Here is a 13,540-nt window from a genome sequence, read left to right on the forward strand (position 1 = left end):
TAACTTCTTTTTCTTAATATTCAGGAGACAATATCCATCCTGATTCTATAAAGGTATTGCATCGATTCTGAACTCTACTCCTTGGTCAACATCATGATCGATTGATTCAAAACCCGTCAGTACAGATGGAAAATCTTAAAAGTGATAATTCAAGCTTCTTTGATTCAGTCTATGTGTCCTCAGAAATTATCAAAGGGTTTGCTCCTCCATGATATCAATCAAATTCTAACCAACAATTGAATCAACTTACACCTCCCAGTTTCAGACGATCTTGAAATAGAGGACTAAGTAACACTATTACAGCCATAAATCAATTGGAGGAGGATTTTGACCAAGATGTCCTGGACTGGATTGACAGTTAGAAAGCGTCTGATAACTTTGAATTGCCACAAAATTAAAATTCATATCATTTTTCCTCTGACAAATGAGATTACAACTACTAAGGAATGGCTTATGTTGCCCGTTTTTTCGCTTGGAAGTTCAAAATAACCCATCCTCATCTAGGGATTTACACTTACAAGATCAATAATAAATAGTCAACTCAAACACCTTGGATACTTCCTCGTTCCCGAGCTGGCTTAATTGCTCCCTCAGATATATTCTTTGAAGATTTCACTAAGTTTGAATATGTATTTTGTGACACGCACAAGGAAAAAGTTGACAAGACCCTCGAGTTTTGGAGAGACTAACCGAAGTTCTAACTTTCAACATTGGAGTCAAATATCTCCCTAGAAATTCTCAAATACTATGCAAAAACACGTACAGAATTTCGAATCAAAGCTTTTAAGAGTAAGAAGGAAATTAGGAGTTTAAAACAGCTGGGACAGTTATCAAATTAATTAATTATTTGCTTGCTCAAACCAGTTGTACCATTATTTATTTGAATCAATTTATAGATATGATTTTGATTTGATTTTAAACTCATGATCCAACCAAACTTGACCTTTTATAAAATGGTCCTAAGATTTCGTTTTAATGTTTAAAAAATTTTGTTAAATCTATTTTGCAAAAAAAAATTTTTTTAAGATTTCTGACTTATTTTATAAATTTAGTTATATTGATATTTTTCTTCAAAAAAAGATCAGCAAGTTCAAGGTCATACAAGTTTCCACTTTTTGTTTATCTAAGTAAACAATATGTGTATTTGCAAATTTCGGTCTGTTTCAGTTCAATTGTATGGCTGTGATATTATACTAAAGAACAGACTAATAGGTGGAAAGCTGCGTATTAATATCACTACACTTATTGTTTTTTGGATATGCAAATAAGGACTTCTCATAAAAATTTATGGAATATTGTTGATTGAAATTTTGAATATCTAAATTTGTCATTTTGCACTCAAAGCTATAATGTGTTCTTTATGAATGATATCAAAACAAAAACCATTTTTTTTCTACAAAAAGTGTAGAATTTCAAAACTTTGAACTATCTCTAAATAGTTTTCGAAAAAATTCAAAGTTAGATAAGGATATCTATAGACTAAAAGGAACATTTTGAGACCCTTAAGACTTCATATTTCGAACAATTTAAACATAACCTCTTTCCTACTCATCAGTATACAACAATAATACTGGAATAAGCTTACTGGTACATATTATATGAGGCAGTTGTCAACTTTTTTTACGTAAATTATTCTGAAAGACACAAACTTTCAAAATGGACATTTATTACAGATACTTAGTGTTGGATTAATCCTAGGACAGCAGCATTTCTGATCAGTTTTTTTTTTTTTTGTTTTTTTTAAGCATAAAAGGCTTCAAATTAAGACTATCAATTATAACAACGTTTCTCATACTACTGAATTATCAGATCGAAACCGGAAAACCGTTAAATATCTGGCAAAATATCCAAATTACAGTATTTGTTCCAATATTTTTTTTAAATGCAATCAGAAAAAAAGAAAAACATACTTATTCAATTTTTGAAGCCAAGGAATGCTTAATACATGGAGTACTGACACTTAGACGAATGAATGAATATTTTATTTATTATTACTTATGTACTTCTTTATGATACACAAAGTTTATTTTCCTGGTCATTACATTAGATAAAAAATCCAAGATAAGATTTATTCAATAATAAGGCTTGTCAAATACATAAAAATTGCTCCCTTTTTTTATACAGTCTACTTTTTATCATTACTAAACCAGAATCAATGGAGGATCATTATTTGATTTTCAAATATTTTTTTTTATTTAAATAGATTTGTCTCTCACAAGTCTGTCTTTTTGATGGAAACAATTGATCAGATGGAGTTACACTGATTAAGTATAAAATATAAATATTATAGTATTACAATTACTCTATCTGACTTAGGAATTGTCCTTTAACTCCAAATATATATTAAGTATATTTCCTTTTCTAGGAACAACCGAGCTGCAAACCTACGCACATTGAGTTCAAGAAAACATGTATTTTTTAAACAATTTGCACAAACGATAAGCGAGAATGCTTACTTTAGAGGGAGAAGTTAACACCGGCGACCTATTAAATAATGAAGAAAAAAAGAGCACATGCAACAACCATTTTTCTTTTTCTAATTTCTAAACTTAAACCAACAGTAGTAATAGTGGATTTATTGTCTACACTATCTAAATAAAAATACTGAAATAGTATATTTTTAAAACATTTATCTTATATATATATTTATATTAATAAAGAAAAGTTTGCCAGTCTGTTTATTTGTACGAGGATTACTAATTTTTACCAAAGAGCTTCTGTAGAAAAATAGAAAAAATCGTTCAAGGCCAAACCAAAAAAAAACACACACATGAGAATAGGCTGGGGAAAAGATAATTTCGTATTTCCCGCCCTTTTTTAACTAACTATATATTGCTCATTATTGGTCACATGAAGTGCTGTAAAGGTATTTTTAAAGTTGATAATATTGTAGAGAAAAACGCGTGCAAGGAGAAGGGGGAAAAAATACATATGGTATCATTGTTTAAAATACTGATGTGATTATCATCTGCCTGCTTTATTATGATTTTTGAGGGTATTACGAAAGTATTTATTAGCAAAATGTTTAATGAAGATATACTACGTATAATTGACTTCGACGTTGTAGTATATGTAATCGTCAAATGGTTGATTTAAAAAGATGAATATCTACACTGAATTATTAGAGATGAAGTTTCATAACTTGATCGTCATACTACAATTTTTTTTTTTTTTTTACAGTCTTGCGCTTGGCCGGTTCAGTCGTGAATTAACGTACCTTGAGTATGAAGGTATCAAAGGAAGAAATTTACCATATTTTACATTTTTACTATCTGAAAGAGAAAAACGCGTATACGGGGCCTATACTCTTTCGGTTCATGTTGCACAACAGTGGTTCGAACGATTTCGTTCTAATGTAGTGGAAGGCTAGTCCTAAAAAATGTCGATAAAATTATGGAAAATATCGAGGTAGACCTCGTAGAATAGTCCAAGAACTGAACAACGATCATAAAACCGTTTTGAACTATTCGCAGAAGGCTGGGCATATAAAAAGAAATTCGAATAGGAGAGGAATAATGAACTGGTACCAAGTGACTACCGGGTCATTCCATGTCAAATCAATGAAAATAAATAAAAATTATCACCCAACCTCTTAGATTTGGATGATTTTGACCACACAAGCTTAAATTCACGAGTAGATTAAGTGTGCCAAATTTCAGTACATAATTCTGAGTCGTTTTCAGATATAGATACTCGTCTCAGACCAAAATTTTCAAAGTCGCTTTAATGGCTTTTTCCCCTACGCTTCTTTTTCTTGTGTATTTTTTTATGCAAAAGAACTAACCTCTTGAAATTGGGTACTCAACTATTTTGAAGTGTGATACTTCCAAAAACGAAGTCAAAATTAGAATATTTAAATTTCTTATAATCCCAATTTTGATTTTTTTTAAACTCTGAAATACATTAGCAAGTACTTGATCAACAATAAAAGAAATTACCCTACTCATATAAATATGAAATTTCGGGAAAATGTTCTTCATAAACAGGAGTATCACTCTACCAAAAATGAGCTAGTCTGTAGCAGCCATTAGAAGGTCAAATACTTGGTCCAATTTGCTTATTTAACTTTTGCCAAGATGTTAGAAGCAGGTATCATATCGCTTATTTTGATAAAAGTGATGCAGATCAATTGCAAGAAAACATGCAGAAGCGGTATGAAGATATAAAAACCATTCTAGATACAAGGAGCTTAAAATATTTTCAGCCAATCTCTGCTAGCAAGAGACTTACCGAAGAATCTAATTAATTCATTAAGCTTTATTTTACTTATCCATCTCCAGTTGTAGCTGCAAAACTATCGCAATTTGCTGCTTTGACTTACAGCAATATTGTATGGATGTCGTGGTTACAAATGAAGATGACGAAAGCAAAGACATAAGTAGTAAATTTTTCTCCTTATTATCTAGCCTCCTAGATATAATGTTTGTTGGGTTCCCAATACCCATGTTATTTGTATGATCAGGAGTGATGCTAACTTTCATAATTTAAGGATTAGCTCGAAAAATTATGAACACAGCGATATAATTACTTATATAAATAGGTTTACTTATAAATAGATATATGAGGGGGAGGCGGAGGAGGGATTTAGAAACACTTGGGGGCTTTAAACCCCTAAAAAGGGGTTATCGACGCCATTGTGATAACAGTAGCAGCAAGAGGAGAAGGACGACATTTCAAATTCTAAAAAAAGATGAACAAATTATTTTAATGTTATGTCAAACTTTGTAAACAAGTGATATACCATAAACTACTCATTTTTTTATTATTATGTGTTAACTTCTAATCAATATTATGAATTACTCTAGTTCAGTTTTCTTTTTCAGTCTATATAAATTATAAAATAAGTTTAAGATATAAAAACATAAGTAAAACTGACCAAATTTCCGAAGAAAAGTAACTTAACTTCGAGATCCCACCCTGCGAGCTATGATAAAAAAGCCAACACGATTTTTGGCACATTAATACCCCTATTTATGTAAAAAAATGTTGCCAAAGTATTTTCTAGTGAATTTCAGTCTTGTTTTTTTTAATCAAAATTGAGACCATAAGAAATTTAAATATTCTAATTTTGACTTCATTTTTAGAATTATCACGCTTCATAATAGTTAAGTACCAAATTTCAAGAGGGTAGCTCTTTTGTATTAAAAAAATACAAGAAAAAGTAGCGTCTGGTAAAGAGACATTAAAGTGACGTTGAAAATTTTGGTCTGAGATGAGTATCTATATCTCAGAAACGACTCAGAATTGTGTACTGAAATTTGCACACTTAATTTACTCATGAATTTGTATTTTTGTGCCAAAAATCATCCAAATCTGATAGGGTTTGGTGATATGCCCTCGTTGATTTGGCATGGAATGTCCCTACCACCTGTTCTTATCTATGGCCAACACGGTTTGGGGAACAAATTTGACCTCAATAGAAGCATTTGAAAATTGGTTGGCCGAGTTTTTGTCAATAGGGACTAGTGTTTCTACTAAAATGGTATTATGAAGTTGGATTCTTATTGTTCACAAGTTATTAAACAGAACAGGGAACAGAACTTGCCTTAAATTGATTCCAGCACTTCTTATAAAGTATTGAAATAAAGCAAAAAATACGAACTTGCTTTTTCCCATAACCTAATATTTAGAATTGTAAATCCTAAGCAATGTTTATTGTGCTTTTTTTTTTTTGGGGGGGTTGATAACTTGAACGATGTTTTATGAAGCATTTATCATTATTTTTACATTTTTATGGAGATAGCATCTAAGCATTGAGTAACTACGTGTGAGGGGGGCCATGAAAAATGGAAGTAAATCTTCTAAATTAATAAAACAAATTTATATTACTAATATTTCTTATCATTGAAGCCTAATAACTAAACTAAATAAAATATTAATATTATTTTTAATGTTGAAGGTTCTCCTCTCCATAGCAGTAATACATCAAAAATCACATAACCGGCAGTTATGTTAAAAAAGGTCTCAATTCAGTAGTAAAATAAATAACATTCCTGCCTTCTCCTCGTGCTGAACAAAATGTACATAGTTACTATATGTATCGTTAAAGTTGTAAAAATATGACCTACTAGTATATTAAAAAAACGAAAATAAACTTGGTCACCCTAAAAATTTGAAGAACCTTTGGGAAAGACACATAAGCAGGAATTACCAAGATGTCAATCCCCAATTCTACACCAATTCTAAGAAGGATTTACACTTATAATTTCGCAATAAATTATCAGTGTTACATATCGTCTTTCACGCATAAGTGAATACTTTATACATATAAGTTATATGTTCTCTCATCAAAAATAATGATAACAACTTTGAAATTTATAAAACACTTCCGGTTGCAACTACAAAAATAATCGCACTCCTCCAAATTCATATTTTTACAACTAGATGTATAGTCAGGGGCGTCCGCAAGGGGTGAGCTGTAGCTGCCCCCCCCATCCAAAATAAGGAAGTTTTGTTTTGGACAAGAAAAAAATTATTTTATGGATGTTTTTTCTAAAAAGTCAGAAATTTTAATTTTCAAAAAAAAAACCAATATAATCTTACAGATGTCTCTGATATTACTATATATTATATACAACTCTACAATAGATTTAAGGATCGACATCGGAGTTATTCATACTTATAAATCTTTAAAAAACGTCCAAAGAACCTAATAATGACGTTTACAAACCAACATGTCATATTTTATACAGCCCAAAAATTGCGTAGTAATGAAATTAAATTGAGGTTTCGTATTTATATCCTACAGTAGGGATTATACAATTTATAAGTAAACATTATTGTGTAGGTAGGTACAAAGGACACCATAAGAGTCGGTTTAGTCGAAATTATTCTCTTGATGATATTCCCTACATAAGATTAAATTAATGGTGAGGTATGTTAGAATACTTAAAAGCATACTCCGAATATTCTCGCAAATAATTTAAGGAGGGGAGGAATGAGTAATCAAAGCATTTTTTCTTAGATATAGAGCAATGATATCAAATATAATTATATTGCATTTATCAATTCAATTGATCAGTATTCTGATATCTTAGCAATGTAAACAGCTAAATGGAATTTCGTGTTTAATGTACAGAAGTAGTGTTACTATTTATTTATAATGATTTAAGTAAGTATGAAGCACAATTTGTGTCTAATGACCCCATTTGTTGTTGCCATTGCCTAGACATAAATCAAATTAATTAATAAATACATAGTGAAGTAAGTAAATGTGTTTCAACATTGTCGTTATATCAAGAGTAACAGAAAAGTCAAAATGGTCATTTAAAAAAAAACCATGTACATACATAAATGGGCTAACACTCACTAAAGTAGAAAATTATGTTTTAGAAAGATATTTTTTTATTTTGTTTTCTGATTATATTGTATGTGATTAACAGTGAAACAAAGTTGAAATAATGAGAATAATACTATATATAGTACAAGTCAACGAAATAATACTAATGATAAAATTAAAACAAATTTAAATAAAAACATAACTATGACAATAATAAATAAAAAGCCGTTTTCATGTTTGCTATTTGCATGGTGGCTTTTGTTTTTAAGCACATACGTCATCATTATAAATAAGTACGTAGCCCTGCCTTAATATTGTGCAAAATTGTTTAATATGTATGTAATAAATTTTACAATATATTGTATTGATTCTGAATAAGTATGGGTTCCCAATTCAAATGGATTAAAATATGACAATTTTCCAGTGTTATTTTAATCCTGTTTATAAGGGTGGCAATGCCCAGAGAGTAGCTGTCTTATCTGCACTGGAGCTCAAAAAACTAAAGTCTGTTGGATGCCATCGACCCGATATCACTTTATCAGAATGAGTAGCAACTACTACGCTGGGTAAAGGACTAGTAAGATCCCCTTGAAGATCTGTAAGAATTACTTTGTTATCATAGCCAGTGCTCAGCAAGTAAAATGCACTAGGAGAGAATCGTACAGATCGCACATCCGAATTATGAGGCTTGAAGGATTGAACTGTTCGACACCCTCGAATATCATATAAAATAATAGAAGAATCTTCATGACCAGTTACTAGAAGTCTGCCAGAAGGATCCACTGAGCAAGAAGCGACAGACGAGCCTCCATACTGAACCATGTTAACACACCCACGTGATCGAAGATCCCAAAAGCGTACAGTCTTATCTGCAGATCCAGACACAAAAAGTGCACCTCCCCAAGTGTAAAGGGACAAAATATAATCCCTATGTCCAACGAGGGCATGAAAAGGAGACGCGATTGTGCAGTCCGTGAGATATATCTTACAATCACCAGCACCCGCAGACACTAAATATGAAGACTTTGAATCGTCCAAAAAAGTGCAATCTCTGTAATCAAATATAGAAATATGTAATTATTACACTTGCAATTTAAATAAATTGTTTTTTGTATTCTTCGATAAAGGAAGGCGTAGCAAAAAATAATAGAAACCTGAATGATTTTCCTAATTAATAATATTGAATATTAAAAAAATTCAACTCATATGAGTAAAATTAGACAGACGTATTGTTTTCAATCTCTTGAAGCAAACACGTAATATTAAGGATCAAATTTAACCTCATGCAAATATTTATGTCTTAGTTCATATTTAAAAAATTATAAATTATTAAATGAAAATAATAAGTATATTTACTCCATTTATAATAGTTACTAAAAAGACAACAGATTGTATCATTCAATTTTTTTTAATAAAAAAAAACGAATAATAAGAGTCATACATGAGAAAATTCCTATTCAAAAATGAAGATATTATATTTAATTAGTATATTTTTATTGTAATAATCACCTTATGGTTCCGTCGTGCATCGTTAATTCAACTTCGTTGCCTTCAAGAGAGCAGGTATCAGTATTGAATTTCATTAGCTTAACTGTTTTATCATTAGAACCAGTGGCTACTAAATTTCCAGAGTTATTCCAAGATAAACAATAAATAGATCCCTTATGGTGCTTCGTTCTTTTGAACAAAACCACTGGTTGATTTGTCTCATGACTTTCTGTGAGTTCATCAATGTTGGGATACTGACAAATTCTGAGTGTTTTAGAGTTCGAGCCAACAGCGTATATTTTTCCACTTGGATGAAATTCAGCGCAACGTAAGGCTTGTACATCCTCAATGGTCGTAACATTTAGAAATCGAGATGTCGAGGAGGAGGAGGAGGAGGAGGGAGCTGCTTTAATATTGTTGTTGTTTTGATTAGTATTCTCAATAGAGCTTGGTTGTTGGGGTTTGTTATTTTCGAGTGCATGTGATTCTGGAATGGTGGGAGTATTTTCGTCAGGCTTTGAGGAATGATGAAGTCGTGTTTTACTAACATACTCCATTTTTGATGTGTCTGTCTCTTTGGATAACTGACTTTGTGGAATTTGTGAGGCTTTCGTCGCGGAAAGTTCTTCTTTTAAAAATAATTGATCAACAGATGTGTCCATGAGTTTCTTTCCAGTCAAATGAAAACTAGCAAAACTTTTTGACATGTCCACCATGGAATTACCACTCGGATTATTTCTATGAACCCCATTTTCTCCTATACACCTATTACCTCCTTTTGCAGATAAAGCACCAATATTTAAAGACTTTGTCATGATTTCTGCTCCTTTCGACCGATGAGGCATGGCTGAATGAGGAAATATATTTGGTTTAATGGGAGTTACTAGCATATGCTCCGTCCAGTTGGTCTCAAGGACAGGAGCTTTAATCCGTTCAACATCAACATTAAGTGAACGCTGTTCAAAGGGACAACTAAAAGTTTCGGAGGGAATGCTTTGTAGCCATGACAATAAACTTAGGTCTGAATCACTGAAATCTGAATGACTAAGTAATTCAGTGAATTGTATTTGTCCTCCAGGCTTTTTAGGACCTGTGGCTTTTTGCTGACAATAATCGACACAAGACTCATAGAGTATTCCTTTGATAAGAAGCTGAAGAAGACGATCATTCGTTGCAGAATGGGGCCCTTCAGTGAAACTCCTAGAAGGATCTTTTTTATTTTCAGATGATCCACCCAGTAGCTCTTCACAGAGAGGTTTGATCTCTTTAAAACATGCATTGCGGCCTTTGTTAGGATTCCAAGTTTTGAAGTCTGGGTGTTCAGAGAGCTTGTTGACGGTGAGAAGAAGGCAAAGATTGGAGTAGACTTCCTTGGTGGGGGCCACTTTCTCTATTTCATTGAGCACTTCAACGACGGCATCCACTGCAGTCTCTGGATTGGGTAGAATGAGAGACTCGCTCTTGATGCATAAGAGTTCAATGTATTTGGCTTTGAGTATCATGAATTGAAAGAGTTTGTAGTTGAATGAGGAAAGAGAGGCCAGAGGCTGAATGAACTCCATCACATCATCCCACTGTCCATCCAATATTAGTTGTCGCAAGAAAAGCATGTCATCAGAGTAGTTCCCATTGATCACTCCAGATTCCCGTTCCACTGTCACCTGCGATATGAACATTTCACGATTGCCCAAGAATTCACATGCCAATTTAATGACATCCTCTTCCTTAAGGACAAGATGAGTCGTGGCGCTGGAAGAAGATGCCATGATCCAGGCTCTTGGATACAGAGTACCAAAACACCACAATCACCACAATCAATGGATGAAGAAGGAATTACTTTACTCAATATCAGGAAATATGGAAACGGGACTTTCGTCCATGCGCGGGCACTCCACCACAACTTCACTTTTTCTCTTTTCTCTCTCTCTCTTTTTTTTTTATTTTTTTTACTTTTTAGTACTACTACTGTCAGCAATCTTCTTCGGCTCTTTCTTCAGCTCACGCACGACTCATAGCCATCATACTTGTCACAGGCACACTAGGCAACAAGAAGAAAAGAAAAGCAAGAAGAAGAAGAAAAGTCCCGTAAAAATTAGATATATATTTTATTACATATTAAACGAAGAGAAACCAACTACCACGCCCGCCGGACAATTAAATGTAGCCATTCATGCCTCAGATTCCTTCTTTAAGATAAACACAACCAGTCAGCCATCATTTTGTATTATTTATTAATATATACGATCCTTATGTCTTCTTTTTCTTATACTGCCTACATTAATATATAATAAATGTTATATACCTACTAATTTTTCAAAAAGAAGAGAAAACTACATTAATACATATTATTTCAATACACTTTGATAATAATATTAATATAGACATTTATCACGCTTTGATCATAATAATTTCTCTCCATATTGATAGTATTTGTTTTTTTGTTCGTACGTATGATTCTATGAAGGAAACACCCCTCAGTATTTATTTAGACATTTTCATCCTTTTCTTAAAACATCACATGGGCCTGTGTGATCAATTATTATTAATGTACCACTGATATATTAATAATAACTGATATTTATAACAAGAAGAAAAATGGTACACATGCAAAGTTTTTTGAATATATAATAACTAAAATGAGTCACTAAAAATTATTATTTTCAAGGAACAAGCTTTTCGTGAACTTGAAAAATTTTACAAGTTCAAATGAAACAATTTATTTTAGGATGGTGTTTCTCCCAAATAATATAACTATGTATTTATTCTGTACAAGTTGCAACTTCTATAATCAAATTGTATAAGTTGCAAATTCTTCCTCTTAAAATATATTATTTAATTAGAACATGGGTCCTTCTAATGACCAACTTTACACAGATACCATCATTTAATTTTGATCTATTAAGATTGTTTATTATGCATTTAACTGTGGGTATTTGAACATTAAAAGGTGCCACAGAATATTTTTATTTAAGTATTTTTATTCAAATAATCAAAAATTACACCATGGAATATTCAATTAATGCATGATTCTCTTTATATATTTACTAATATACAAATCCAAATGATATGTAATATAATCTTTTTTGAGTTCATAATACTTAGAGTCAACTACTTTAAATGATACAATCGATCATCTATGAAATATTCAATAATTCCATGAGCCTCATCCCAAGTACTGTAAATCCTTCATTTAAAATTATGTATTTCATTTTTTGCTAGCAACTTGTAAAATTTGTTTGTACAAGTTACAACTTGTATAAACAAATTATGTATGTATGTAACAATACGAGAATATAATATATTATGTGTTATACGGATTACCCTTTTACTTTATTCGAATAGGTTTAAACATTTTGTTTCATTCCTGAGAACATGTTATGTGCAATGTACATAGCGGGTGGTCCATTGAAATTTGAATTAATTCAATAATAAATGAAGCTTGAGTAATTTAAATTAATTCATATTTCGATATATTAAAGTATATACAATTAATTGCAAAACAAAAGAAATTGGAGCTCCCTAGCTTACGTACAAGTCGAGAAAATGACACTTGAACGTGATCGACGGATTTCCATTCGCGCACTTCAAGCAGTTGTGTGTCTCCAGCACCACCATTTATGCCGCCAGTAAGTCCAAGCGGTGGAGAGGAAGCAGGGCTAAGTCTAAAAAGTCAAACTAGACCAGAAGGAGTTAAAGAAAACAGCCCATAGAAGAGATCTCGAGGTTTCATACAAGACTGTCCAGAGAAACGTTAAGAAGAACGTGGCAAGAGCCTTGTGAAGGTGGAGAGGCCGCTTTAAACTGCACCAATGAAAGAAATCCATCTCCTCCGTTGCAACACTCTTTTGAATTAGTCTTTCGAGTTCTTTTGAACTCTTTTTTTTGACAATTTTGGCCCTCCCTACAGCCCTGATGCCCACCCCATCGACGACCTTTTGGGTGCATCTCGAGGGGAAGCCATGCAGTGTCCTTCCTTCAAACATTGAGGCCATCAAAGTCACTGTCAGCCAGTATTGGAGTTCCATGACAGAGAAATACAGCCGCCGCCTGGAAAACATAATTGCCACTAAGGGTGGCTACATTAATGATTAAGAGAGCTCAGACATACATCTATTTATAGTATTAATTTTGTTGAAATTCTACTGTTAATTAATAAACTATATCTTGATGAAGTTTAAAATTTAAAAGTGTTCATATTTTAATGGACTACTCGGTATTGTGTTTATGTCGTGTATTACAAGTCGCAACACGAATATGAGAGGAAGAATATTAAATGAATGGTTACAGTAGTCAGTACTTATGGAAAGGATAATCATAAAATGGTAATTGTCTAGACAGCCCCCTCCCCCTCCGTCTGATGATTACGGACCTGATATTCCATGAATGGTCGATATATTAATGATATAATGATGACTTTTTTTTAATGAAAATGACTTCTTGATAAGAACTCATTGGGACATTATAAAGTTTTAATTTACAATGCTATATTACTCGTGAATACAAAATAATCTAGTAATTATAATAGATAAATATGCAATTATAAGATAAATGTTAATTGAAATTAATCATGTTGTTATTACATAATGCGTTATGAGACGTCGAAATTGTAACTTGTACAATCGGATTAATAATCCGAGATTATACAAGTTACAACTTGTATAAGAGAATGAAATGTTAGCTACACAAGAATAGCTACTTGGGAGCCCTCTATCCAATTAAAACCTGGGGATCTCAAATTTTAAACACAAAGGAAGTCAAATTTCAGTCGAAAAA

The 13,540-nt window shown here is 32.1% G+C and overlaps 1 protein-coding gene across 1 annotated transcript; it reads right to left on the reverse strand.

Annotated features, from left to right (window-relative positions):
- Nucleotides 1-7,326: 7,326 nt before the first annotated feature.
- Nucleotides 7,327-11,982, reverse strand: LOC121117648 (WD repeat-containing protein 47). The gene is made up of 2 exons (XM_040712094.2): nucleotides 8,789-11,982; nucleotides 7,327-8,330 (listed from the first exon to the last, which is right to left on the reverse strand). The coding sequence occupies exons 1-2, from the start codon at nucleotides 10,531-10,533 to the stop codon at nucleotides 7,721-7,723; spliced, it is 2,355 nt and encodes a 784-aa protein (XP_040568028.1). The 5' UTR covers nucleotides 10,534-11,982; the 3' UTR covers nucleotides 7,327-7,720.
- Nucleotides 11,983-13,540: the final 1,558 nt, after the last annotated feature.

Source organism: Lepeophtheirus salmonis, chromosome 5 (genome assembly GCF_016086655.4).
Source record: "Lepeophtheirus salmonis chromosome 5, UVic_Lsal_1.4, whole genome shotgun sequence".
Lineage (NCBI taxonomy): Eukaryota > Metazoa > Arthropoda > Copepoda > Siphonostomatoida > Caligidae > Lepeophtheirus > Lepeophtheirus salmonis.

Coding starts and splice junctions, on each gene's coding strand:
- LOC121117648 (XM_040712094.2), bottom strand. CDS start 10,533: ATGGCATCTTCTTCCAGCGCCACGACTCATCTTGTCCTTAAGGAAGAG. Junction 8,331..8,788: donor ATGCACGACGGAACCATAAG/GTGATTATTACA, acceptor ATTTGATTACAG/AGATTGCACTTTTTTGGACG.